The sequence below is a fragment of the Aythya ferina genome, assembly GCF_964211825.1.
Source record: "Aythya ferina genome assembly, chromosome: 19".
Taxonomy (NCBI): domain Eukaryota; kingdom Metazoa; phylum Chordata; class Aves; order Anseriformes; family Anatidae; genus Aythya; species Aythya ferina.
In genome coordinates this window covers 11,937,508-11,964,206 of record NC_140309.1, presented here as the reverse complement: position 1 = coordinate 11,964,206, position 26,699 = coordinate 11,937,508, and the positions used below count along the sequence as shown (strand labels likewise).

The 26,699-nt window shown below is 47.7% G+C and overlaps 1 protein-coding gene across 4 annotated transcripts; it reads left to right on the top strand.

Annotated features, from left to right (window-relative positions):
* Positions 1 to 104: 104 nt before the first annotated feature.
* AKAP1 (A-kinase anchoring protein 1) lies at positions 105 to 26,279 on the top strand. 4 transcript variants are annotated; one of them, XM_084492945.1, is made up of 11 exons: positions 105 to 225; positions 13,559 to 15,245; positions 17,222 to 17,355; positions 18,411 to 18,537; positions 19,107 to 19,234; positions 20,451 to 20,628; positions 21,300 to 21,450; positions 22,057 to 22,124; positions 23,581 to 23,654; positions 24,458 to 24,523; positions 24,651 to 26,279. In XM_084492945.1, exons 2-11 carry the CDS (start codon positions 13,583 to 13,585, stop codon positions 24,711 to 24,713), a joined length of 2,652 nt encoding a protein of 883 aa, XP_084349071.1. In that variant the 5' UTR covers positions 105 to 225; positions 13,559 to 13,582; the 3' UTR covers positions 24,714 to 26,279. The 4 variants fall into 4 exon arrangements, with proteins under 4 accessions (XP_084349071.1, XP_084349070.1, XP_084349073.1 ...); XM_084492944.1 differs by having other exon boundaries at positions 108 to 221; XM_084492947.1 differs by lacking the exon at positions 105 to 225 and adding an exon at positions 998 to 1,021.
* Positions 26,280 to 26,699: the final 420 nt, after the last annotated feature.

Here is a 26,699-nt window from a genome sequence, read left to right as displayed (position 1 = left end):
GCGGGCGTTGCGCGGCGCTCTCGCGAGAGGGGCGGGGCGCGGGGCGCGGGGCGGGGCGGGGCGGGGCGGGGCGGGGCGCGGCCGCATGTCCCAGCGCGGGGGCCCGGCCGGGCGGCACGTGGGGCACCGGGGGGTGCGGGGGGCGCCGGGACGGGCACCGGCAGCGGCACCGGGGCGGCTGCGGGACCGGCACCGGGAGGGGCAGCGCCGTCCGTCCGTAAGTAAGTACCGTGCGGCGGAGAGCGGCGGGGCCCCGCTGTCAGCCGGGCCGGGCGGGGGGCTCGGGGCGCTGCCGGTGCCGTTCCCGTTCCCGTTCCCCCCCCCCGGGCCGCCCTCAGGCCGCAGCGGCTTCGCCCAAGGTCAGCGCCGCCGCGCACGGGCCCCGCCGCGCCGCCCCGGCGCCGAGGTCACGGCGGGGCCCGCCCGGGGCCCGGCCCCGGCCCCGCTCCTCCCGTGGGGGCAGGCGGCGGGGGGGGGGGGCCCGGCCCGCACCGTGCCCCCGGGGCCGCCGCCGCTGCGGGTCCCGGGGCTGGGAGAGGCGGAGGGGGGCGGCCGGGCTCGGGGCGCCTCGGCCCGGCTCGGGAGTGCCGCGGCCCCGCTGTCAGCGCTCGGCCCCGGGGCTGCACCGCCGCGGGCTCGGGTGGTTTCCCCGCTCTCGAGGCGAGGAGGGGCCGAGCCCCGCGGTCCCGGGGCTGGGCCCGGCTTTGGGCGCTCCCCGGGCAGCGCGGCGTGGGGCTGGCAGGCGGCTCGGGGGCATCCCGGCGGCGAGCGCTGCCTGCGGCGGTGGGGAACGGCCCCGAAAGCCGCCCCCCGCCGCCCGTGGTCTGCTGAGCACAAGTGAAGGTCGCGGGGATGGGAGCGGGGGAGGTAATTCGGCCTTCCTGCGCTCCCGGGGTCTCTGCCGCCTGCGGAGGTTGGGGTGGCCGCAGCAGCACCTGCGGGGTGTTATCAGAGGCGCCCTGGACTTTGTCTCGGGTGAAAGGAAACGGCTCGTCGTTGGGGAGAGTAGGCTCGGGAGAAGGTAACTTTAGTTTTCTCCTGTTTGTTTTGTGCCTGTGAATGATCTACCGAGTTACAGCCCGCAGCGTGCGCGCAGCGCAGCCGAGGAGGAGCACATGGCGCTATGGAGAGTGGCACAGCCCCTGGCGAGGGAGGTAGGGCTCGTCCTGGTAGCGTGTGCTAGAGCTGTCAGAGCAACGCAGCTCAGCTTGCTGCTCAGCCAGAGTCCCTGGGTGACCAAGTCACTTCACCTCCTCGTTCTTTAATGAGCTTCCTGGGTAAGGGGTGAAATGCTGCACAGGTGGCTGCAGGACTGCTGTACCTGTCAGGGGGTGCTCTCAGAGTACCTGGACTCTTTCAGAACAAGGACAGTGCAGCTTCACTGCGTGGATCTTGATCATACGGTTTAACTCTTGATTCATTGGTTTGTTTGTATGTGTCACCTGGTGCTCTGAAAAAAAAAACTAAAGTTTTTTGGTAAGGTAAAGGGAGTAGGAAGCCTGGATGGCTCAAGCTGTGCTTGGAGCTTCCTCGAATCCATCTCTGCATTGTGACACTGGCTGTCCTGGTACTGCTCGGCTAGCACTTCATCTGACACCTTGTTTCCTGTGTTTCATTGAGCTCTTGAAGGACTTCTGAAAGCTCTCATGAAATGTCAGTGTTGGGGGATTCAGGCAGGTGACTCTCATCATGGTTGTACAGTTCCTTGTATAGCAGGGCTACGGATGGTTTGCTGTCAGACATAAAAACAATGGCTACTATTGCAGGATCTGCATGGGATGGTGCTGCAGGAACACATGTTTTTATGTTCTGATAGGTGCTGCTTATTTAGGTGTGTTCTCCTTAGTTGTGCCAAGTTCAGCCACCTGTTTGAAAAAACAGATTCCTCCTTAAAGCTCTCTAGAGAGGCTTTGGGATACTTGCATTGAAAACCTCCCTCTCTTTCATCAGCTGCCTAGAAAGCCTTGGCTTTTCCGTAGCCATTCCCTGGTGCCTGAAATTAGACAGCAGGAATTCCCCTCACCACCCACAGTGTAAGGTGGAGGTACCTGTGGTTCAGACCCACCCGGGTACGCAGGTGCCTGGCTCCTGCAGATTCTCCTGGGAGTGGGCTGTGATGGGAGTTTGTGTGCTGAGGTCTGAGCCAAAGCTGCTCAGAGCCAGCAGCAGTTGTCTTGCTGTGTTGAGACTCCTGTGTTCATTTTGAAAACATTGCAGGCTGACTTGGGGTGTATTTGGGAGCAAGCGTGTTTTTGCAATAGTAGAGTTATCTGAAGAGCGTAGTGCTTTAAAGCAACATACCCCTCTTATCTCTGACTCTCATCTTTCATGTGTGCTTAACTGATGTGAAAAAATGATTTAAGATATTTCTGGTGTCCAAGGGGACTGTAGTAAGCTAGGGTTGGTAGCCCCGCATGCCCTTAGTAACATCTAGAAGTCATTAAAAACCATTAATTACTTCTAATTGTGTAGTGTTTCAGATCTAATGACTAGCCTTCTTAAAATCCTGACTTCTAACTACAGTGCTCCTCTGGAACGCTTTGCACAAATGGCTGGCTGGTGAAGTTACTCACTTGGGGCAGCCACCTTGAGATGCTTGCAAGAAGCTGTTCATTTGCAGGTGCTTTGCTTCCTGAAAATTAAGGCCATTAAGTTTGCTCCTTACAGGAATTGTAGAAGGTGTTATATTTTCATGTCACTCATGGCTTTTGCAGACAATCTCTTCAGCTGTTTTATTACTGCCCACTACACAGATTGTTCAATATTTCTGCTGATGCATCTTGTGCCCTAGGTGGAAACAGACTGAATTTACAGCCCCAGTACATTACTCATAGCAGAGTTGAATACTTCATGAAAGATCATTTTAAAATCGTTCTTTATTTTACAAATCACTGCTTGTAGACCTTGAAGAGGTCCTGGGGAAAACTGCCTTTGACCTCTACTGCCACCTGGCAATGAGGATGAGAAACTTACCATGTGCTCTAGCTGGTTTTGAACTCCCTGTGTATAAATAGCAGCAGTTCCTAGCAAAAGCTCATGATCTGCATGTGCCTCTTGTATTGGGGGCTTTAGCTTTGTGTGGGGATAAATCAGTGAATGGGAAGCTTCAAGTTTCTGAAACAAGGATTGGAGAGGGAGAGAGAAATCTCCTCATAAAACTCAGGCATGTGATTCTGCAGTTCTCCCCTTCTGTAATCAGGAGCATCCTTTGTGAGCTTGGCTTTGTGTTCTGCCTTCTGCTGAAATGTGAGGTTAGAAGAGTTCTGTGGTGTCTAGGGGGGCAGAAACACAAACACCAATTCTCTAAAATGTTTGAGATTGAATGGAGTGTAGTGTCCTGTATCATTCTGTAAAAAGGATGGGCTGCTGGCTGGCAGAAGTACCTGTTCCTTGTTTCCTCCAGCTCTGGGCAATTATAGGAAGGTCACTTGGCCTACCTTCACTTTGTTCTTTAAAAGCGGGCTGCCAAAGCCAAGGGAAGGATGCAGCCTTCAATCTTAGGGGAAAGCCGTTCTGTGTATGGGAACAGCCCCTAGGTAGTTCGGGTGAGGGCTTGTAAGTGCTACTGTAATACAGATCAAAGTGAAGCCTGGCTCTCTCTGATTAGGTCTGAAGTATGTTGTGTAACTTCTTGTGTGCATTAACAAGCTTGCTACAAGTTATCTTCCTGCTTGTTCAGTCTAAATATCTGAGTGAAGCCTTTGCTGTTCCCTCCTGATGTAGATGAATATAGTGCTTTTTTCACAAACATTCGAAATCCTTCCTCTCTGTGCACTCCTGCGGTTTACTTGCAGCAAGCCAGGCTCAAGGCACGAGGCTTCTAACCAAACAACACCACTTTTTGCTTTTCTGTTTTAGCCCAGCTTTTGTTTTGAGAAGCTGCTTGTCAAGGTCTCGTTGCTGTGTGCAGTAAGCCTTCTAGTGAGCCGGCTGGATGCTGTTCCCCAGATACCTGTTTGGTCTCAGCGCTGCCTCTTCGTGCTGTCTCCTACAGCCGTATCAGTGCCTTGTGATGTAAACCTCACCGCTCTGTCTCCTTGAAAACTCAGGTCTGTTTTTTTTATTGTGTGCAGAGCATATTGGAAGCATTTGGCTCATTTAGTTTCTGTTCCTATGTGTTATGCATGCCTGTTCCTTGGAAATCAGTATAGATGCCAGGCATTTTACCTTAACTGGTTGCTTGAATTTTCATTTATAAGCTGCACCTGTAGTGGGCATTCGTGTTGTCCTTAGAAAGGGCTGCATTTGTTTCACTGATAGAGAAGCAGATGCAAAATCCAAAAGTATCAGATGCAATTCTTCAGAGGTTCCAGAAAATAACTTGTTTTATTCTCCAAGCTGGGTGAACATGCAGAAAGAGTGAAAGATAAAACTTGGATTTATGGAAGATGTTCATGATGTGGCAGTAGATCATGAAGATAATAAAAGCTGCTTTGCCTGTCCTGCAGACGACTCATTCTCTTCAGCATTTTATGAAAAATGCTTCAGAAAGAGTTGAATGTAGACTGGTAGGTGTGTCGGGGAGGAAAGAAACTACATTTGGAAAGGACCCCACAAAACCCCTGCCTGGTAACGTGGGAGATGCAGTAAGGACAGGGCCAAGCCAGAGCAGCCATGCTGACTGCTGCTTATCTCTGCACACCAGACAGGTCCCAGTGGGCTCCAGGCAGGTGAGGAGGAAGCTGTTCTTGTGTGTGTCAGCTGGCCGGGGGTCTCTGAAGGTACGGAGTATGGAAAGCAATGCCTGAAGCCTCAGCCTCTTGGCTGCAAGAAGTGCTGCTCGTTGCCCAGTCAGGGATATCTGTGCACGGAGTGGGTTGGGCTGAATCCGAGGACTTTTCTCTGCTGTTTAAAGCAGGCTGATAATGGAAAGGTTATGTGGTCTCTAGCCAACATGCTAAACTTTTTCTGGTTAGCTCAAAGCAATAGGACATTTGGTCTGGATCTGTGTCTGGAGCAGACTCAAAGTGGCAGACTTTACCCAATTTTGAGGAATAGCCAGGATTGAGGTGGTAATAGTAAAACAGTGCAGGCACTGTTTGTGAAGTTCACTTCTGTGTCTGAGACATCTTCCTGACAAAGCAGTGAAAAAATTGATCTTGCCTTTCTCTGTGATAGAGATGGATTCACTGGGACACACTAGCTTGGCTGAGGAAACTATAAATAATGAAACGATTAGAGCAGAAAGGTAATAAGATATAAAGTGAAGTAAGGAGCTTGATAATCTGATAGGGTTAATGTTAATTACTAAGTGTAACCTGTGGCTTATTGCATAGCAGGTGTGATCAGCTCAGGGCCTTGCATTAATCCATGCAGCAGTGCAGGTGGCAAGGGTTGCTGGTGCTTGCCGTTCACATATGTATGAGCTTCTTGGCGATTTCCAATACACCTGCAAAAAAAAACCCTACAGTTTGGCTAGACTGATAGTTTTATTGTAAACCTCTGCTTGTGAGAGTGTAAATACAAACTTCTCTGAGACCTGTTTTGGCTTAGAAATATTGCTGCTTGAGCTGAGGATCTCTGCTGGTCCGGTACTTCTTAGTCCCTGTTTCCATGCACTTTTCTCCCACTGTAAAATGAAATATTAATAAAGCCTGGGCTGTCAGCATAGCAGCTTCAGCTGTGAAGGAGGGGAGTGAGCTGTTGTAGGAACATCAGTGAAGCTGATTACACTGAAAGCAATTTTTATCTTAGAGATAAAAGACAGCCTGGTGTTTGTGGTGTTTCTTGTTCCAGTGCTCTAGTTTAGGTCTACAGCAACCAGCTTTTTCAGGCTTTTGCTTGTCATGATTTATCCCTCTGCAAATAGGACTGCTGGTTCCTTAATACTGTAAGGTTGTAGGGTGGCTTCATTAATAGTTTTCCATCACAGAGGAGATGGCTTCATGAGCTGTGTAACCAATGTTAACTAGGCTGTAAAAAGAAGGTATTGCTTAAGGAGTATCTCTTGCTGTTCTTGTCTCCCAGTGCTGGTGTTTGAGGCAGGAATTGCTGCAGAACTCTTCACTTTAATTAAGTAAAGAGAAAGTCACCTGTTATTTCTTTTTAAGTAAGTACCATCCAGTTTGAGATCTTGCTTGCCTGGCTCCTACCTGTCTTTGGCTGTTTGTTGCTACTGAGTCATGTCTCCTGAGCTCTCACCTCTGGGTGATGTTTGTTCCGACGGGTGCACCAGGCTGTCCTAGGAGGAAGTGGTGGGAAAGGCAGGAATCTGAAATGCCACAAATTCCTGCGGCTGCCTGATACCACAGAGACCACGAGTGGGTGATGATGCAAGGGCTGGCAGCCAGGTGATGCGGCAGGTCGCTGTGACTTCACGGGCCTGTGCTGTGAGGTCGGTGTTGGTTCTGGCACCCTTCCATCCCCTGTTTGAACCTGCAGCCTCCCAACCACGGAGGTTCCCGGGGACCTGGCAGAGGCAGGAGGTCCCCGCAGCGCAGGCTCACCACCTGTGTCTTTCTACAGAAGCTGCAGTTTGGGTGGTGGCTGTCTTGTGGCAGTTCAGTGCAGTGTTGAAAATGGGACCTATGCTAAGTATAGGTGAAGTAAGTTTTTCTGTGGCTGGTCCTGTGTGGTAGTTTCCTTTACCTAAATCTTACTGGTAGGGATTCCAGTTCTTTAGGTTTTTGTCAGCTCTTGTTCATATGCCTCCTATAAGGCAGAGCACTTGCTCCTGGTTATTTTTAGCATGGAAAATTTTAAGAGCTCACGTGGTCCCATGTAGTTGAACTGTGCCAGCCTTGTCCAGTTCTCTTTCACCCAGATAGTATTTATTTCCCGAGTGCTGTATCGCTAACCATAGGGCTTGCAGGGAGGCGTCCTGGCCTTGCTCTCGAAGCCACATTTCCAATTTAGCTGCCTGCTTGCTCGCTCTGCGATCCGTCAGGCCGGTATTTAATTCCAGCCTTGGCTCGCCCTGCCGGCGGGGTCTGGAGCGTAACCTCTGCGGTGCCGGGCCAGGGAGACACGGGGGAGGCCGGGAGCAGCGGCACGGGAGGGCACGTCCCTGCGGGGCTCGGTCCCTGCAGCTTGTGTGTGTTTCTCCCCCATGGGGCCTCGCAGCAGCTTTCCCCCAGAACAACCCTCCTTGTGCCCTGAAAATCAGCTGCAGCAGCAGCCTGCTGAGCTCCCCTCTCAGGCCGTAAGGATGAGTTATCTGGCTTCTCTGTGAGGCTCATGCTGCGAACATTTCTGGCCTTATAAGGATGTGCATGCTGAAGGATTGCTTGTCCTGGCTAGAGAAACAAGGTGGCTTAAAACTGCTCTGGGACCCTAATGTGAACAAGCTGACTGTCCTCAGACTTTTCTTAAGGTAGGCAAGCGTGTGTCCATTCTTGTCCTCATCTCACTGTCTTTACCAGCAGTTCTCCATAAATCAAGTCAGAATGCAGCTTTGAGGAGCCGGCTGCCCCCTCCTTTCCCCTCACTGTCCCAGTCCCATCCTGACCTACCGAGGGGATTATTTAGCTGCTTGGAGAAGTCTCGTGTCCTGGCTGCAGCTGTGTGGCTCTGCCTTGAAGTAAGGTGTGACATTTAGGCCGGATTCCTGAGATGCCAGAAGGAAGTGGAAGTGGCTGGTGGTGCTGGCCGAGCGTGTACAGTGTGCGAGCTCAGCGCTGGTTCGGCTCTATTTTTGGTGCCGGACCGCATGGGGCCCTGTGTCCTGGGGAATGGCACCAGGGCGTCAGTGCTTCACGTTGGCTCTGGTGTCTGCACACTGATTGTCCCTGGTCCCAGACCCTGGGGTTGTTGTGCTTCCCCCGCAGGCTGCTCCTGCCCCAGGAGCACGAAGGCCGGCGGGCCGGGCTCCCTGCGGTCTGGCAGTGCTGGAGGCCATGTGACTTGACAAGCTGCCATTTTGTGCGCTGCTGCTGGCAGGAGAGCCCCAGGCGTTCTTCCCTGCGTGCCTAAATGATCCCGTTGCCCCTGCACGCCTGAACTGGCTGTCAGACTAGCAATGGGGAGGGGGTTCTGTCACTCCGGAACGTGTTGGGCAGTGGGCTTCAGGGGCTTTCTCACAGAGGAGGCAGAAGAGAAGTCGGTGCTGTATCCTGCAAGCTTTCTGGCACCGTTCAGTCAAGCAGGTTAAAAATCAGCCATCTTCTAGGCATCACATCAAAAGCCACATTACAGCCAGCCTGCCAAAACCAGGCCGGCAGAGCCTTCCTGTCACACTTGCTTCGGGAGCTGCCTGTGGGTGCTGGCTGCTGCCTAGCCAGGCCAACACACTGCGATGTCTGCTGGCATCGTGTGCGGAACCGCCGCCTCACATCCCGGCCTAGCTGATGGAAGGATGTGGACTTCCCATTTGGCACGGTCGCTGATAGTGTAATGCAGCTCTTGCTGAAACTAGCTAAATTAAAACCAAGAAATTAAAGGAGCTCCACAAGGAGCAGTCAGCTAAACCACCAATCCCCACTGCTTTAAATATTGCAGAAGAGGGAAGGTCTTATCTTAAACGATAACAGTGCTCAAAAGAACGCTTGGAACTGTTTTGTCTGCCAGGCTTGGGACAGGCCTGTCCCTCTGTGGGGCATCCTGCTACCGTCTCCTGTGCTACAGTGCTGTGTGGGACTATTGTTTGTGCAGTTGGTGCAACTAAATAGGGAATCGGATAATAATGGGGCTGTCTGTTTAATCAGGGAAGCTTGCTGGGAATGGGCTTATGTGATGGGCTTTAATTTGAGTTTGTGGTATGCCTGAGAGACAGCTTGTGGGGTGATTCTGCATTAATTACAAACTTAAGTGGACAGCAGATGAGTGCTAGCAGTGGCTCACAATGTGCCATTGTACTGCAGAGGATAAACGTGAACCTTTTGTCTTAGCAGTGCGCAGACTTCACCCTTTCTAATTACCAAGTTCAAATTAAAAAAATGAAACACTAAATCCAAATTATTGTACAGGTTTGTATTGCTTTTCCCCTCACTGTCAAATCTGTTTGAGGAAGCATTCAGAAGCTGCCATTAACCAAAAGCTTATCTTCAGACCTGACTGTATAAAGCCAGCTGGAAGTATCTCATGTGAAAGATGTTGATAGGACTGTCCAATGAATGCAGGCTCCAACTGCCTGCACAGAACAGCATTGATAACTCATTCATGATGTACTAGAGATGTTACAGGATTTCTTAAATTGTCTGTAGCTACCTTCTGACTTGGGATTGAGCAAGAAACTTTCTAGTCATGATTTTGGATATTCATTATTTACTTGTCTCACTGCCGAGTCCTAACAACTGAGATGAGGAGGTGAGGCTGGCATCCAAACTAGCTCAGATAAAGTTGTTTGCTCCTGTGGTGGAAAGGTGTGGCTGGAGGAAGAGGTGAAAAATCTGCAGCGAACATTGGATTATTTGAGACCTGGATGCTCAGGTTGAGCTCGAGGGAGGCATGTTTTTGTCACCCAGCTAGAACATGAGGAGCTCCTCATGAAGACTGGGGCCCCGGAGCAGAGATGTATTTGGAAGCTGTGGTCGGAGTGCTTGCTCTGATAACAAGTCTCTTCCGGTGGAGACAGACTAAGCATAGTCGACAGACTAACTTGATTGTCTTCTTTTGTCTAAGAAATATTATGCTTTTAGAAAAGAACTAGATAATACTCTTTTTCCAGTGGGTGGTTCCCACTTCTATGACTTTGCTATCTCCTGAAAACAATCTTTATTTTTGCTGCTTACTGGCAAAAGTCGAGGCCTGTTTGGAGAAAAGTCCGTTGTATGTAAGCATCGTCAGGCACATTGTGTTTTGCTTTAATTCCTGCTCAGGGAAAATGTAAACTGTAAGCACTCTGCAGCAAGGCTGTTCAGGGGACGTGGGTAAGTGTTTAGCTCTGTTCCAGCTGCAGGCTTTCCTTAAGGAAAGGCATGTCAGCACTGCCTTGTGTAGCTCGGTGAGGCTTGTAAATGGAGGAGCATGACTGTGATGCGAGTGCCAACAGCATCCAGGCAGGGAAGGGTTTGCAAGCGCTCTACAGTAAGAGAGGCAGCTTTCACCTCTTGAAAGTCAGATGAGTAACAGCTGCCAGCCTAGTAAATTTAGTGTAGACCAAACTTTGGAGCTGCATGCTGAAGTAGTGTCTCTATCGAGACTGCTTTTCCTAGACTAATGTCACTGTTACAAGGCTGTTATGTGTATTTCCCATCCTTACCACTCTTGGAAACAGCTTGCTGTGGGCTGTCCTTCAAGTCTGCAGGGCGGTGCAGTGTGTCTGCAGCTCCAGTCCTGGCTGGCTGACAGTCTGCTGGCTGGCTGGTGAGTTGAGGTGCACAGAGCTCTCTTGCCTTTTGGGAGGGGCAGAGTTTGCAGTAGGATTATCAAAAGCAGGGGTCTGAGGTCAAACCTCGGTCCTCAGAGTGCAGAAAAAGCCTCCTTTATCTGCAGTGGCACTGGAAGTGGAGCAGCCCAGGGTGCCCAAGCAGTGTGCACACTCCTGCAGGTCCCGTGCCATAACCTGTTGGGAATGCTGAAGTGCCTTGTGCTGCTGGGCAGGGAGCACTTCCAGCTGGGCCTAGAAGCAGGAAAGCACTGGAGCAGGCAGGGCTGTGAAGGGAGCTGACACGGCCTCACATCTCTGACAAACCCTGTCGTGGTCCCTTCTCAGCAGCCTGTCTTCAGGGAGCAGCAGGGACCTGGGGCGCAAATGCCCTGACCCAGCTGAGAACAGGCAGTGCACGAGCCACTGTAATGACCTAGACACTCACTAATTTGGTGGAATTGATTCATAATGACGTCTGTCTTTATCCAAGCAGCATGCTAATGCAAAGAAGAGGCAAAGCATAGTGTGCCATCTTGCTTTCTGGTCTATTTATAGACATGAAAGCATGCTCCTAAGTTGTTTTGGTGCCTGAAAAAGCCACAGAACCCTTTTTAAGAAAAGGCTGAAACTGCAATTAAGAGATTCTCTTCAGCATGTTAGAAGTGTGCCCGCGTCCTGGATTCTGGTCGTAGCATAAACTCAACTCCCTGGCGGCGAGCAGCGCTGGAGGAGGATGTGGTGCGTCGGGGCCCAGAGGGCTGCGTGCTCGGAAAGTGCAACCCCGGTCTCACACCATTCCCTGGCTTTGTGCTCGAAACGTGATTAGAAGGAGCCATCGCTGAAGCAGTCAGGGTGCGTTCCTTCACTGGCACTCCCTGTGTGGATAGGTGCTCCCGAAATTCCCAGCATCTTTGCAAAGCATGTGCAGCAGGCTGAGGCTCCCAACTTGTGTTTGGGAGCACAGCATCACCTGCTGAATATTAAGAGGTCCTTGTTGCTGGGAGTTCAGTCATTCAAAGGCAGGAGATTATTCATCTATCAGTACTTGTCTGAAATTGGCATGAAACCTGCACAATGTGAGTGATGTCCTTTGCTGGAGCAGTCCTGACTAAATTATCTCTTCTTGCCTGTCCATTAGTGATGGTATGACGGCTGTCACTTCGGTAGTATAAGCAAGCTTCAAGGTCATCCTGCTGCCCCCCGTAATGCGCTGCACCAGGAGCTGTGTGCTTTTGCAAGCTGTTGGCAGCTTAAACCCAGCCACAGTTCCCGTGGTGTTAAAGGCACTTGGAGTTGCTTTGCTTGATTTTCCTCTAATGCATTGTGAAATTGAAGTAACTGAAATAACACTTCACTAAGCAGACTGCAAGTCGTGCTTCTCTCCTGGAAAAACTGAACCTCGGTCCTCTGTCATTTGGGGCTCTTCACAAAGCTTCACAAAAGAGGTATTGGGATCCTTTTAATGTGGATGGCAGAGGTTTGCTGGGGCAGGCGCCGCTGCCTTCTACCAGCACCTTTCACTGCAGCTCCCACCTGCTGACTTACAAGTCACAGAAGGCCTGGGGGCCTCTTGCCTCATGGGGGTGGTGTTGGCATTTTGAAACACCAGTGCACCCGATGCAGAACGGCCTGGCAAGCTGAAGACACGGCCTCAGGTGTGCTCCAATGTAAGCTGCTCTGTGTAAGTAACCTGAAACTGGTTTCTCAGATGGATGTTTCTTCCTGGCCTGGTTTGAATTCTAATGTGTGAGTTCTTCTCCCCTCTGGAGTTCCTGGCTTTTGGCTCATGCACCTACTGCCGCGGCTGTCCGACAGCCCTACAAGTGCCCAGCTCTTTCACTTACCTCCTGGCTCAGTGACTGACTGCGCTTGTATTTCTGACTCTAAAAGCTGCTGTTAGATGTTTTTTTTTTGTGGCTGTTTTAGAACACACCTTAACTAGCCAGGCATTTTATGTGCTTCTCAGGGCCTGGGTAGCAATGTCTGCAAGCACAAGGATGTTCCTCCAGTCCTTGGCATGCTGCTGTCTTTGTAGCTATCTTAAACTGCAGGCCTTCCCATGTTATATCAGTCCATGTAGCCGCATAAAAGCTTGTAAATCTTGTCCCTCATCTGTCACTAAACCGTTGAGATCAGCTTTCATACATGTCCTGGGCATCTGTGCACAGGAGCTGGTCCTGCAGAGCCTCCTGTTGCTGGTATCCACTGGCATCTTTCCGCAACAGGGCAGAGTAACTCTCTCTTGTCCGTGTTGTCCAATGTGGTCATATCCAGCTGATCTTGTGACACCCCTTGGCTTGGGGGTTCGTTTTTCCAGGGGAGGTAACTTGCCTTTCTTAGCACTGTGACCTGATTTACTGCCGCGGCGCTCCCTTTATATAGCTATGTTCTTTTACCAGAAACCAAGCGGCAGGCAGATGGGCGCGTTGACACTGATCTTACTGCCCATCTGCTTAGCTTGCAAATCCATTGATTACTGTATGGCATGGAGGGGCATGCGAGTTCTGACTGGACTTAACGTCCCTTGGTCTTCAATGTACACCCATCCTGTGGTGGTAATGGCTATGTGGGGAAGCAGGAATTTTTTCTGATAGCTGTGTTGGTTTTCCATTGGAAAGTACAAGATCTTTTTAGAAGGACTTATGGTTATTGGGAGACACTCGCTTCATGAGGCTGCAGGCACTCTGTTTGGAAATGCCTTCACTGTGTGTGTAAAAAAAAAAAAAAAGTGGAGTAGCTGCACACTGCTGTTCTGTACCTACTGAACTGCAGGCTTGAGTCCTGTGCCCACGCACCACCCTCTTGCAACACTGTAGATGAGAAGATTGCAGAGCAGTTCAGTTTGACCTAGTTGCTGTATTTAAGAGATGAGTGTGTGGTGTCCATCTATGAACTCTTGAGAATGATGTGCCTTTCAGGCAGAGAACTGGGGAGACCTGCGGTGTATCAGCGCTTAGTTTTTGGATGTTTGTGGTGCAGCTGTGCTGTGAGCGCAGCCTGCTGCTGGAGAAGTGTGCAGTGCTGGATGCTGTCCTTGTGTGTAGTACTGACCTGCAAAGGTGAGGCAAGGTGAAGCTGCTTGCCAAGATAAACGTACCGGTGAGAGATGTCCCGATATCCCTACTGCTAGGGAAAGGTCTTGTTCCATTGTTCCACAGCCTGCTGATAGAGCAGAGACGCGAATTTGAAGAGTGGCTGGAAAACAAGCCTGTCCACGCTAACAGAAATAGCTCACGGCGTTTATGAAACTTTAGCCTTCCTGTTACCTTTCATGTGACTATTTTAATACCAGTTTTCTGTTTCCCTTTCTAGGTCTAATTGCTGAGGCTTTGTAAAATGGCTTTGCGCTTTCGCACTTTGTTCCCGTACGCCATACCTGGAGTGCTGGCACTTCTTGGCTGCTGGTGGATCTATTCCTATAGAAAAAAGCATCCGAGCAATCATAACAGACAAGTGGTAGCCATTGCAGAAGAGCAGCAGAAAGAACTGCCAGAGAATGATTCATCACCCAAAACAGAAGCACGTGTTGCTCAAAGACTGCCTCTCTCCTCAGAAGAGGAACGCCCAGAGAACGAGACCTCGACCTCCCTGCTGCCGGCAGGGTCGATGACACCCTCTCTTCTGCATCTGTCTCATGAGGGGTTAGACTTCTCACGGGACCTTCCAGCCCCAGCAATAACGACAACTCAGCCCAGCACCGTCAAGGACGACAGTGAAAAACTAGAAATACTAGGATCTCAAGATGAAAGCAGTGTCCCTGCTTGTGTTTCTCTCCCTCTGGTCTCAAAGAGCTCCAAGTGTCACAGCAGTGCTGCAGTCAGCCCTGAACAGGATTCAGGCTCTAGTTCAAACCAAGATCAGCAGCCATCGGCATCCGTGACACTGACGCAGGAGTCTTTGGGAACCACGGAGGAGATCAGCAATGCAGAGCAGTCAGATGATTCTTCATTTAAGCCCCCTAAGGAAAGCCAGATGCCAGAAATTGTGCTATCGGATGCTGGCCGTGTGACAGCCCCTCACTTGGGATTGGAGGAGGAAGCCAATACCCCACAAGCCTTTCTCAATAATGAAGCTGAAGTTGTATCAGGTCACCAGGACTCCGCGATTAGGATGTTACCGGATAGTTCAGAGTCTGCCTGTTCGGAGCAGTCCAGGGAAGAAAAGATGTCTGAGTTGAGTGGCAGTACTGTACCTGTGTGTCAGGAGGACACGCAGCCCAAAGGAGATGAATTAGAAAGAGAGAGGATCGGAGGAGTGAGTCTGGACAAGGAAGAAGTTGAGAAAATTGAGCAAGTAGCAATACAGATAATTTCTAAGGTCATTTTGGCAGCAACCGAGGAAGTGCTGTCTGGTTCTGTAAGTGATGTGTCCAGTCGGATCTGCCAGGCTGCAGCCAGCCGAGTCGAGAGGCCTCTGGAGAGGGCAAGCACTGTTCCTTCTGATCAGGTGCTTGCAGCAGAAGCTGTGGGAGGAGGTGAGAACGCTGCTGCTAAGAGTGCTGCGGTGCTGACATCCACGCAGGTGGAGGAATGTGATCAGCGTGTGACGTGTTCCAGCTGTTTAACACACAGCTGTTTATCCAGCCCTGTTCAGGGAGACACGAAAGAGTGTCAGGTAAAGAACTGTGTGCATGGTGAGTCACAAGGAGTCGATCGGACTCCTGTGGCAAGCCATGGAGGGTCACTGGGAAAGTCACACTTGGTTATGGAGGACTCTGGGTGCAGCATGTGTGCATCTGACGGTGCGACAAGTGCAGAGTACCCGCTGCAGAACACAACACTGTCTGTCACATCAGGCCAGCATTCGGACTTACTGAGCACATCTGCAGCCCAAGACACTTCTGTTGAGCAGAGCTCGGTACCAAGTGAAAAGCCTCCTACCCCGAAGCTCCCTGAAGACAGCAAAGTGCCATACAGTAACGGGATGCTGAAGGAAGACGGGCCAGACCCGCGTCAGGACAGTAACTGGACAGCAGAGATTGATGGAGATCACTCGGGAGGTAAGAGATTTGAAAAACCTCATACAAAAGCGTGGTGAACAAGCACTTGATGTGCTGAATCCCCCTTGCTTCACTACCATGTTCAGATAAATCCTCTTCATGTTTAACTTTTTCCCAGCAGATGAATATTTAAGCCCCCTGTTCAGGTGGATATAACTACTCTGAGCATCTGCTGTCAGAATTCCCATCTCTGTAGTACCTGGTGTTAGCTCAGTGATGTTCAGCATATTCTGCAACAGGGTGAACAGGCTGGTCCCCATTCAGCACAAACTTATTGCTGAAAGTGAAGCGTGTGCTTGAGCAGCCCAGTGAACTGGAGCGTGTCTGGGCATAGGTCAGGCTGGTGAACACCTTACAGGTTTGAGACGTGCTAATGCAAATTTCTGCTTTGGATCAGGCAGCTTCTAATAAGCATTGGGATCTAATCTCTTCTTGTGTGGGGCCTTCTGGGGTGCTGCTGCATGAACCCAAGAAGTACTCTAATAAATCATGATAAAATCAGTTGATTGCAGACCAATTACCCTGGAGCCTGTTCTCCCTTGGAAGGGTAGGTGCACGCCAAGTAATCTCAACAGGCAGCGATGCTCAAAGAGTTCCTCCATCTGTCTCTATTGTTTTTGCCTTCTAGATCCTGGATGATGTGTGCCTGGCAGAATACAAAGCTGTCTGAGCAAATGTTGACCCATGTGACCTTGGGGATGGATGTTAAAATCCTTTATAGGACCCTGTGGTGCCAACAGCCCTTCATGACAGGATGCCTTTGTAATTGCTGCAAAGTAGTGGGGATCCTGCTTGTTGTAAGACATGGACTGAGTTTGCCAGAAATTAAGGATTAAACCCACAAAGTGTTGTGACTAGTGAGAGTAACTATAGGAAGAAAATAGTTTTGTCTTGCTGTGAATGCTGGTGCGATGGGAATGTGCTGTGCAGCCTGGTGATGACGGGGGCTAAAAGGTCTGTGCTGAGACAGCTGAAGGCTAGGGAGAGGGGATATCACAGGTAAAGTTGCTGATGTGTCTGTGTTGGATAAGAGGTCCTACAGCTGACCTTCACACCCAGCTCTGAGACTCAAATCCTCCTCCTTGTCTAGAAGGGCTGTGGCAAACAGCTGCACTGTTTGCCTTTGACTTTCTAGGCATCTGTGCTGTATTGCTAGCTAAGATGTAGCAAATGTAAAGCAGCTATTGGATTTTTTTTCTTTTTGGTCTTACGTTGGATGGTCTGAATGCCTACAAGGAGGAGATGATCTTTGTGTTCCTGCCTGTCCATCTGGAGGAAGGACCAGTCTTGTGATATGCTGAGCAGGAGGAAGCTGTTTTAGTTCTTCTCCTTCCCAAGTGGAAACCACCTTGATATTGACTGATGGTTTGGGAACAAACCATAGATCAATTCAGGTTCCTTGTTTCCTCAAGCATATGAGAAGTTTGGGCAAGAGGCAAAATATGAGCACAGCTGACACTCTTAATTCCACGTGCAGCCCCTGTTTGGGCAGGAATGGGATGTCAGCATGGTGAGCAGATGAATATTCTGTGCCCCCCTCCTGGTGTGCTGAACTTCTGTGATGAGCCCTGTCTAAGCCATGCAGAAAATGCAAAATATCCTTCTAGAGCAGCAGCTCTGTGCTGATGTTAGAGCTCTCGTTCAGTTGGTAACACTGACTTTTAGTGTCTTGTCTCTCTGCTGTCTAAGGTGTCACTGTTTGAAAGGCTCCTGCTGGAATTGAATTTCCTTCTGTTGCACTCCCAGAGGTGTTCAGGTTTTCCTCTGGGAACAAAAGGAAACTCCTAGTAAACTGCGTGATAGGGCTTGACTCTTACTGAAATACTGCAGCTTGGTACAGGAACGTCCTGCATGAATCCATGGGAAAAGCTCAACCTAACCTTTGTATTAAATGATATATTTTCATGGCCTTGTGTATGGTGGCTGGGTTAATTGTGTGGGTTATCTGAGTGCTGATAGGTGCCTGTGTTTTGTAGGTTCGGATGTAAATAGCATGGATTCTGTGGACAGTGGCTGTGCCCTGGGGAAGACAGCAACTCGCCAGAACTCTAAGCCAGGAGGAGAATCCAGCAAGTCTGACCTCACTATCTGGGAAATCGAGGTTCCAAAGGTAACCAGGCACCAGCCCATCGTGCTTCTCGCCCTGTCCTACATAGTGATCTTCTGGTTCTTGCAGTCTGGTAGTGGCTCAGTGCAATCCCAAGGAGATCAACAAATAAACAAGGATTTAAACGTTTAGCTCCTGTTACAACTCAACAGGAGTGAAGAGGCTGTGCACTGCTGTAAAGAAGAGGCATGTAAGGGCTATGCCCAGGGTAACACCGGGCGTTAAACTCATTACTCCCCATTTAGAGAGATTTTTTTTTCCCTGCTACGTAGGAGGGATGTTTCAACTGCCTGTCTAAACTCCTTCTCACAAGCTGAATGCTGATCTGAGCTATTCTATGGAGCTGCTTGCATCTCCATCTTCATAATGAAACTTCTTTTGGGTCATTATAAAGAGAGAGGATGTGTTCTTAGGGCTGTGTTCATCCCTTCTTTCCAACTTTATGCAAAACTGCTCGTGGCTGCCAGACGTGTCATTGCTCTTGCAGTTCTGCTCCTCAGCAGATCTGGATGCTGATGATCAGTAAAGCGAAACTGCATCTCCTGGTAGGATAAATGTGCTGCTGCCTTGAGTGCACCCTGCACAGCTGCCCCAGGGCTATGTAGCCTAATAGGCATGATAGATTAGAAAGGGAGTAAACCAGGCTAATTAGCTTGCTTTAAAATTGCTGCAGAATAGTATATATTTCGAATGAAAGATGAATATAGCATGTTTTCCTTCCTTTAACCTTTAAAAGAGAAGTCCAGACTGGGAGAGGATGTGACTTCATTACTGTAGGAAGACAGTAGCATTTACTGGGCCTGATTTTGTTCTGTTTGGGTTTTATGTTCTTCTGCAAGATATAAAGATAAATCTGTTAAAATGAGCTGCACTTACTGATCTGTATCTGCCTTGACTTATCACAGACCAATTGAAGTCTGCACTGGGATGGTGTTACCTTGTGTTCATCCTGCCTGGCTCTGCAGGAACTGGGAATGTGGGTGAAATAAGGCATGGAGAGCGTTGTTATTTGATTTGTATTTCTCTTCCTGACAGTTTTTCTTTTCTCTTCCATGAAGCATTTAGTTGGCCGCTTGATTGGCAAACAAGGGAGGTATGTGAGCTTCTTGAAGCAAACATCTGGTGCCAAAATTTATATCTCAACACTACCTTATTCCCATGACTTCCAAATCTGTCACATTGAAGGTGAGATTTCTCTGTTCAGTCTGATACCTAGCTTGTTGGTTGTAATTAGATGGGCAAGGATTTCAGAACAGTTGTACAGTCTGAGTCTGGTGCTTTATAAAACTTTTCTGCTCACAGACAACGCTGTTACAGTAGAGGTATATGCTGAGCCTAGCACGTGAACCCTCTGTTCTAGAGGTGAGAGTGCAGTGTAGCATCCTCAGCAGCTGTAGTTCATAACAAAAATAAGATCTTTTGTGGGATGACTTCTGGCTTTTAAGGGAGGAGCTATGGGGTGTGTATCAGCAATGGAATCTGATTGTGAAGAATGATAGACTAAATGCAGCTGAAAAAATCTGCCAGTACTGTGAAATAGGTCACCCTGGAGGCTAAAGCTGTTGAAGCTGGGGCCTGAAAGCCTGCATTGCTCGTGTTGATCCAGTCATCAGATTACATGGCCAGTTTATTAAAACTTTTTAAATTGTTGGTGTAGCCCAGAAGGTTTCCTGTAGTGTTCTCTAGCTTCTCATAGGACGTGTGTCCCCAGTATATTTCTGTAACAGATCTTCTACTGGATTTTTGTTTTCCAGGTTCCCAGCATGATGTAGAAAAAGCACTGAGCCTTATTGGCAAGAAGTTCAAAGAGCTAAGTCTCACCAACATCTATGCTCCACCTCCACCATCGCTGACGCTTCATTCCCTCCCTATGACTTCCTGGGTAAGCCTCAGCTTGCTGCCTGCCCTGGTGTCAGGGTGGAAGACTGCTGTTGGTCACTGCCACCATAGCATGCCATGGCCACGTGGCCCTTTACCAGTAACAACATGCTGGTTCAGAGGTTCCCTCAAAACACCTTTGAATCTGTGTGGTTACCTGTTGTCCAGCTTGCGTAACTGCTACAGATGAGATTAGCTGCCTGTTGTTCTGCTACACATAGAATGGAAATAGAACTGGGAGATGTAGCAGAATGTTCTACCAGGCTGGGGTTAATGTCATGTAATTGTGCATCTGGCCTAGTAGGCTTTGTCCTCCAGACTAGAGGTTTGCCTGAGGAAATACCACTTCAGGTTAGAGCTGATTGGGTTGCCTGCCCCTTCTGCTTAGGGGCCACTTGCTGAGAGATCAAAATGTCACACTGCTCTGTTGTCATTACTGACACTGCCCTAAATCTTGAAGCTAGTCTTCTCAAAATGTTTTACTTTCTAATGGTATCTAATTGCACTGAGAGAAGGCTTTCACATTAGTGTTCCAGAGGAGTTCTCATGCTTCTTGTGCTGTACAGATGCTTAGAAACTCTTTTGCTTGCATTGGACATTTAAAATGTATATAGTAACTGCACATAACTGTCTCCATGGATGTAAAGATGGGCTTTGTTTAGGAGAACTGAGTCTAGTGACATTAAAGGCACTTTAGATATTTTTTATGCACAATAATGCTCTGTGTTCTATGTAGTTGTCCAAGACATAGTGTCTCTATGTCAGGCAGGGGATATTAATTTTAAAATGAGACCTCTGATGAATCTTGGACAGCCCCCACAGAGATTATTTGGTGTTAAAAGCTCTGTGGGTAAGGCAGTTGTACTGTGTTGATAGTGCAGTGTGACTTGACCTGCATCATTGCTAATTCTGCTCACTGATCTTTTGGGTAAATAAGTCCTACAGCTGCTCTGTGCTGATAGTCTTTTTGTATACAATATGGGCCCTTCCCTAAATCTGACTTCCTGTACTACAGCATAGTACTGAGCACACTGAGTACTTCCTGGTCCTGATCCAAAGCAGCCTTTGGAAGTGAATTATCATCACATTAGTGCTTTCCCACTGGTGTCTGTCAGCCTCAGGAGTTGGTGGCGGAACAAGGAGTTGCTCTGAGTGTCTAATGTGACTGAAGCTTGTGTTGTAATAAACACTAATGAGTATTTTTCTCCTCCCTGTGGCAGTTGATGCTCCCAGATGGAGTCACTGTAGAAGTGGTTGTGGCTAACCAAGTCAATGCAGGACACATGTTTCTACAGCAACATACGCACCCCACTTTCCATGTCCTGCGTAGCCTGGACCAGCAGATGTATGTCTGCTATTCTCAACCTGGAATTCCAACCCTGCCAACACCTGTAGAAGGCAAGTAACTTGGCTGCTCACAAGTTGTTTAGTTGAGGCTTCCTCTGAAGTCATACAAAATCCCAGTGCTCCTGGGTTAGGTTTGGGAAGTCTCTCAGTAGATGAGAATATTTCACTTGTCATTTCATGGCTTCTCAAGCTGTTGTCAGGGTACAGATGTTGCTTTACTTTCTTATGCCACTCATCTCTGGAGTGTGTCCCAGGCCACTTAGTTGCATGTTGAAATTCAGTATGAGATCAAATCCATCTCAGTTTCTTTCTAATTAACTTAGTGTCTGGTATGTTTTTGCTAACAATGTAGAACTGCTTCTGAATCTATCGTGCAGCTGTTGGGACGCAGTGTAAAGCAGAAGCTGCATCACATGGAAGGGGTTATTAGCACTCGCTTTCCTGTTGGAGACAGACCTCACTGCTGGTGATCAAAGGCTGGAACAGAGGTGTATACCTGCATAGAACAGCGTCATGTTGGCAGAGACTTAAGACTAAAACCCACCTCTGTCTCACCTGTAGGCCTTATCTGATGGGGGTGTGGGTGGTGCTGAAAGAAGATAAAAGCAGTGGAAGAAGTGCTGTTGATTCTCAGTAGATAACTGCAGTACTGCTAATGTGTGAAGTGCTGATTTCTGGAAGTCTTCTAATGCTGAGCCTCTCCGTGCTCTTGTGCTTTGCAGTTGGTATTATCTGCGCAGCTCCAGGCCTGGATGGGGCATGGTGGCGGGCTCAAGTTGTTGGCTACATCAAAGAGAGCAGCGAAGTGGAGATCAGATACGTGGACTATGGAGGATATGATAGAGTGAAGATTGACACACTCAGACAAATCAGGTCTCTAGCTCCTTTTCTGTAGCCTGAGGCAATATCTGGCTTGAAACTCCATCAGAGGCATCCGTGTTGTTTGAATAGGGTTTTTCACTGCTGAAATGGGAAGTGTTAGAATGACTTGTCCCAGCAGAGGGCGTGGATTTCTTAAGAGCTTACTGTGCTCCTGCAATTTCTCTTCTCCCCTTGAAAAAAAGTCATACAACTTCTGCCCCTTCAGCACGTGGATGCAAAAGGATGCTTTCAGGAGTCCCAACGGCATAATTGAGTTAGGAATAAAACTGAAGTTCTGTATGCCTCACCCTCACTGGCTGTCAGAGCTGTATACCAGCCTGTTAAATACTCGCTTGCCCTATGAAGAACCCACAGGGGCTTGGGGGGTAAGAAGCACAGCCTGCATTATGGAGGTGATCTTTGGTTGGAGCCCAATCCAATTTGATGTGGTAATCAGACAATTTCTTGCTGCTTAGATTTGTGGAAGAACAGTCTGATTGTTTTGGACTGTCATCAATTTTAAACTGAATTCCTGGTAGTGTAATTAATTAATCAATGTCACCTTAAAGAATACAGAAGTAATTTAAAGGTATGTTCTTAATTTCTTTCTCTTATAAGGTCTGATTTTGTAACACTACCTTTCCAAGGAGCAGAAGTTTTACTAGACAACGTGGTGCCACTTCCAGGTAATGGAACTCTTGAGAGCTACTGTTGGCACTCCTCCTGCAGGCTTAAATGAATACCTGCTACTTGCAAGCAGTGCTTTGGTCTAAACTTTCTCTCTTCTATTGCAAGTGCGGCCTTTAGGTGACAAGCAAGGATTGGAAGAAATATTTTTCTTCTGAATCAGCTAGTATGGCACAAGCTGTCTGACTCAAGGGGAAGTTCATAAATATCCAGGCTTTTCTCTGCATGAAGAAGAGAATGAATTACTCTCTTAAACAGCAAGCTTGCAGGTCTGGCAGGGTGTAACTAAGCATCTGTAACTACTCTGCCTTCTGCTGTAGAGTAACTGTAAATGCAAACTTGATTTCTAATTTGCTAGACAAATACCTGACATTTTCCTGCTGAAATGCCTGATGTGTACATTCTGTGTTCAAAAGACTGCCCTCTGAGCACTGGAATGTCAGTCACTGCCTAGAAATGTTTTCTATATTTTTGGTTGGTTTCTGTTTCCTGGTTCCTAGTTTCTTGCTGTATTGGTATCTAAAAAATGGCCTTCCTAGGGTGCAGAAGGGGTAAGCTAGGGGTCAGGCTGGGTTTTATTACTGGAGCTTCTGGCTGGCAGGACTTTAGTACAGGCCCTGCCAAGACTGTAGATAGATAGCAAGGTTTAAGCTGCTGCTAGCAGAGATGAGGTGAGTGGTTTACACATTGCCTGAGGCCATCTACCTCCTTCAGTATTTGCAGAGATGTAGGGACTTCACTTGTTGCTGGAGATTATCTCAGGGCAGGGACCACAAAGGTGAAACTTTTATTTTTCAACCATTTAATAGGAAATAAGCAGCTTTCGTCTGAAATAAAAGCACTTATGTCCTGTCTCATCTTCACAGTGTGGATTGTAACTTCATTGACTGGGACATGAGCTTCCTGCTGCATTGTGTGTGTGGTGTTAGCAGCAGCACCACCATCAGCTGTGCAGGTTGTGAGATTTGGGCTTCCAGTGCTTGCAGAGCATGCATTTGGCATTGGTCAGGTGCCAGCCAGCCTGTGGGACAAATATTTGAGTTTTCTGCATATAGTATTGCACTCAGTGCAAGGTCAGGAAAGTCCTGAGGAGTCCTGAGGTCCCTGACCTTAGTTTATTAAGCTTCAAAATATTAATGGCAGCTCAAAGGCACTGCAGAAGAAGAATACTTTTATTTTTTAAAGCTTCCTAATTCATCAGTCACTTATTCACATTAACTTGGCTAGTGGCTTTAAAAAGCACTTCATCCTGTCCCTTCAGCAACACAGCAGGCATAATACTTGTGTTCTCCAGCTTAATAGACTGGTTTCAGCAAGTGCCTATAGCAACTGTAGGTGAGGATTCTCTGGCCTAACTTATGTGGAAGGTCAGATGAGATTAGTTTAATAGTGCCTTCTGGCCTTTAAAGGCTGTGAATATCTAATTTGTTTTCTCCTGTTCTTTTCTTTCCAAAGACGAGGATCACTTTTCATCAGAAGCTGATGCCGCTGTTAGTGAGATGACCAGAGGGGCAGCACTACTGGCGCAGGTACATGAGAGCTGTCCAGAAAAGCCTTGTTGATAATTTTACTGCTGCTGTCATTCTTTCTGCCCCTAGCACGCTGTGTGTGTTAATCAGAAACAAAGTGCAGAGCCTGTAAGCCTGGCTGCTGAGCGAGGTTCTTGTTGGGAAGTCTCAGCTGTGAGAACAGACTGAGAACTTCATTGTGAAGCATCACCACTGCTCGGGACTGTGTTGCTCAAAGGGATGCACAAGGAGAGGGGTGAATATTCCCTTTTGTCAGCTGATGTAGACCAGGAGCATGGGTGCCCGAATGGGCTTACAGAGCCCAAAGTGCCTGGCAGATCAAGTATTCACCTGGGCCTGCACTGCTCTGACAACCTTGAATGCCTTCCTAACGCTGATGTACAAGATCTCCCTCTGGCCAGCCAGAGGCCAGAAGCTAAGGTTTTTGGTAGTGTCCCACAGGCTTTCATGTGCATTTCCAGATCTTAATAAAGAGGGCCTTACCTTTTCTGAAGTGTTTCTAATAGTGGCTGTAGATATCCCGGTAAGCTAACTGGGACAAGTGGGAAGCTGGTAGTATTTGTGACAATCCCTTAACTTCCTTTGGTTTAATGCAATTCTCAAATGTATCACTAATTCTAGCAAGGCTACAGAATTGAAGAAATGGGGCAACAAACTTGCCAGCAGAGTGTCTCATCTGCCTGTTGGCAACAGCTACATTTCTTACACCTGCGCCTGAGTTTCAGTACTATCACTGATGCTAGCCTTGCATCTATCATGGAGGAAACCAGAATTGCTGCACGCTAACGTTTTTCTGTTTCCAGGTCACAAATTATGACAATGCAACAGGTCTGCCACTAATACAGTTGTGGAGTATGATGGGAGATGAGGTATGTTGGCGCACTTTTTTCAGTATAGTTCAAGTTTATGGTTGTGCAGACTCATTCCTTGATAAGGAACTTGGTGCTTCTTGCTAGTGGTTTGTTCACCTTTTCTTCTTTTTTCCTCTGCCTTCAGGTGGTGTCGATAAACAGAACTCTGGTGGAAAGAGGATTTGCTCAGTGGGTTGACAACTACTAGCAATGTCCTAGATGCCTCGACAACCTTTTCCTAACAGGGAAAAAAAAAAATCCTGTTTTGCACTGTTACAATTCGGTTTGGCAACCTCTTACAGGAAGATCTGTTTACACCTGCATACAGAGTTTTGTGGTCCATTGAAACTTGTTTTGCTCAACTGTTACCATTTCACTAGAAACACATACCTCATCTCAGTAAAAGGCAGGGTATTAAAAGCCATAATGAGAGATACGGTAGCTTTAAAGCAAAAAATCCTCCCTGGCCTCTATTCAAAAATTGAATGGAAAAAAACTTGTAGAACCCTGGGGCTTGCTTGAAGTTAGCAAATGCCCCTGAAATATTAACTGTGATTGCATTCTTGTTGAAGATGTGTAATACCCCATGAAGCTGATGTCTGCTTTTCCAAAAAGTTACATTGATTGTCCTTCTTTTAACAGGCTCTGCCTGTGAAATTAATGAATGTTATTAAGGAAATTAATATTCAGTAATGGATTTTCTATATCATGCCACTGATGTACACAAACTGCATTCATCTTGTATCTTCTTGATGCCAGGAGGTTGATGAATCGCATTTGTTGTGCTTACTGTGGCACATGTCTCACTGCAGTCATGTTTTTTATGCTTGATATGCTTAACGAAGAAGGCTTCTCTGTGCAGATGCTTGAAGTGCAGGATATGCTACCACTATGATTTTGCTCTTGAAATATGTATTTAAAGAAAAGAACTGATTGCCAAGCCCAATTGTAATTTGTATTTTTCTAGCTGTGCAAGTCTGTAAATATATATAAAAACATTGTAATATTTTGTACAAGAAAAACACTGGAAACAAAGGGAACTTTACAGAAACTTTTTTTTTCACACCAAAATGTCCTATGTAGGTAGAATTGGTTTGGAGTGCATTAGGGTAGCCAACATATATGGAGCATCCAAATGGGGGAGTGTTTCTGCTCTGCTGTATACAGGATTAGCATTCCCTTAAATTGCTGTCTGGTTTGAATTGTGATCACTGCATTCTTTGCTATGTTACTGTACAGATCTCTTTTTAAAAAAAAAAGTAACAATTTGGCATTAATATTGCAGTGGTGTTTTCTCAATTTTTTTTGCTCCTTTTTAGATTTCTATCCCAAACTTAAAATTTTGCTCAAGTAATTTAAGCTGACTTAATACTCTTAAACATATGCCCTCTAATGTATATCATTTTAGATATGTATTGAGCTGGGATTTATGGCTGGCGGAGAAGATACTTGCCAGGAAAATGATGTAGTCAGGCCTCAACCTTTTTCAGGTGGATTCAAGGATGCCTTTACATCCTGTGAGCTAACGCATCAGTACATCATATGTTTGGATAGCTGCCTACAAAAGCATTTGGTCCGATCCCTTCTGATATGGTATGATTATATCCTTTTTTTGAGTTCTCTATTTGGCGCTTATGATTTAATGTTCATGTTTGCAATAATGTCCAATGAAAACTAAATTTGGTAACTCAGTTAAATCTATAAAACATATATCCTTTTGGAATGTTTATTTTCCATTTCAATTAAAGCTCGAATTTTAAGCTGTCTTAATCAACCTGTGATGACTAAGAGCCTTCATTTCCAGACCTCTTGTGATGCAGGGTTGGGAAGGGAGCTTAGTGGGATAAGCAGGTGAGATAAGATCCCAATGGGTTTTCAACAGATACAGAAAGGTCAAGCTTCAGATCTCCTAGAGTTTATTTTACTTCAAACTTTGTGAAGGAGCTGAAAACTGGATTTAATCTTATGACGAATTACTTACTAGAAAGCCTTACCCTGAGCACTGGTACTCAATTCCACCATATATAAAACAGCTTTAACTTACCCTGTGGACTTGGGAAGCCCCTTGGTTACACTTGTGTGTTAAAAAGCAAAACACTGGAGTCTTCCTACTGTACAAGCAATAAAACCCTCTCTTTAAAGTATTGACAAGTTCCTTGTTTAAGCCAGGCAGAGCAATGATGTGAGTTGGTGT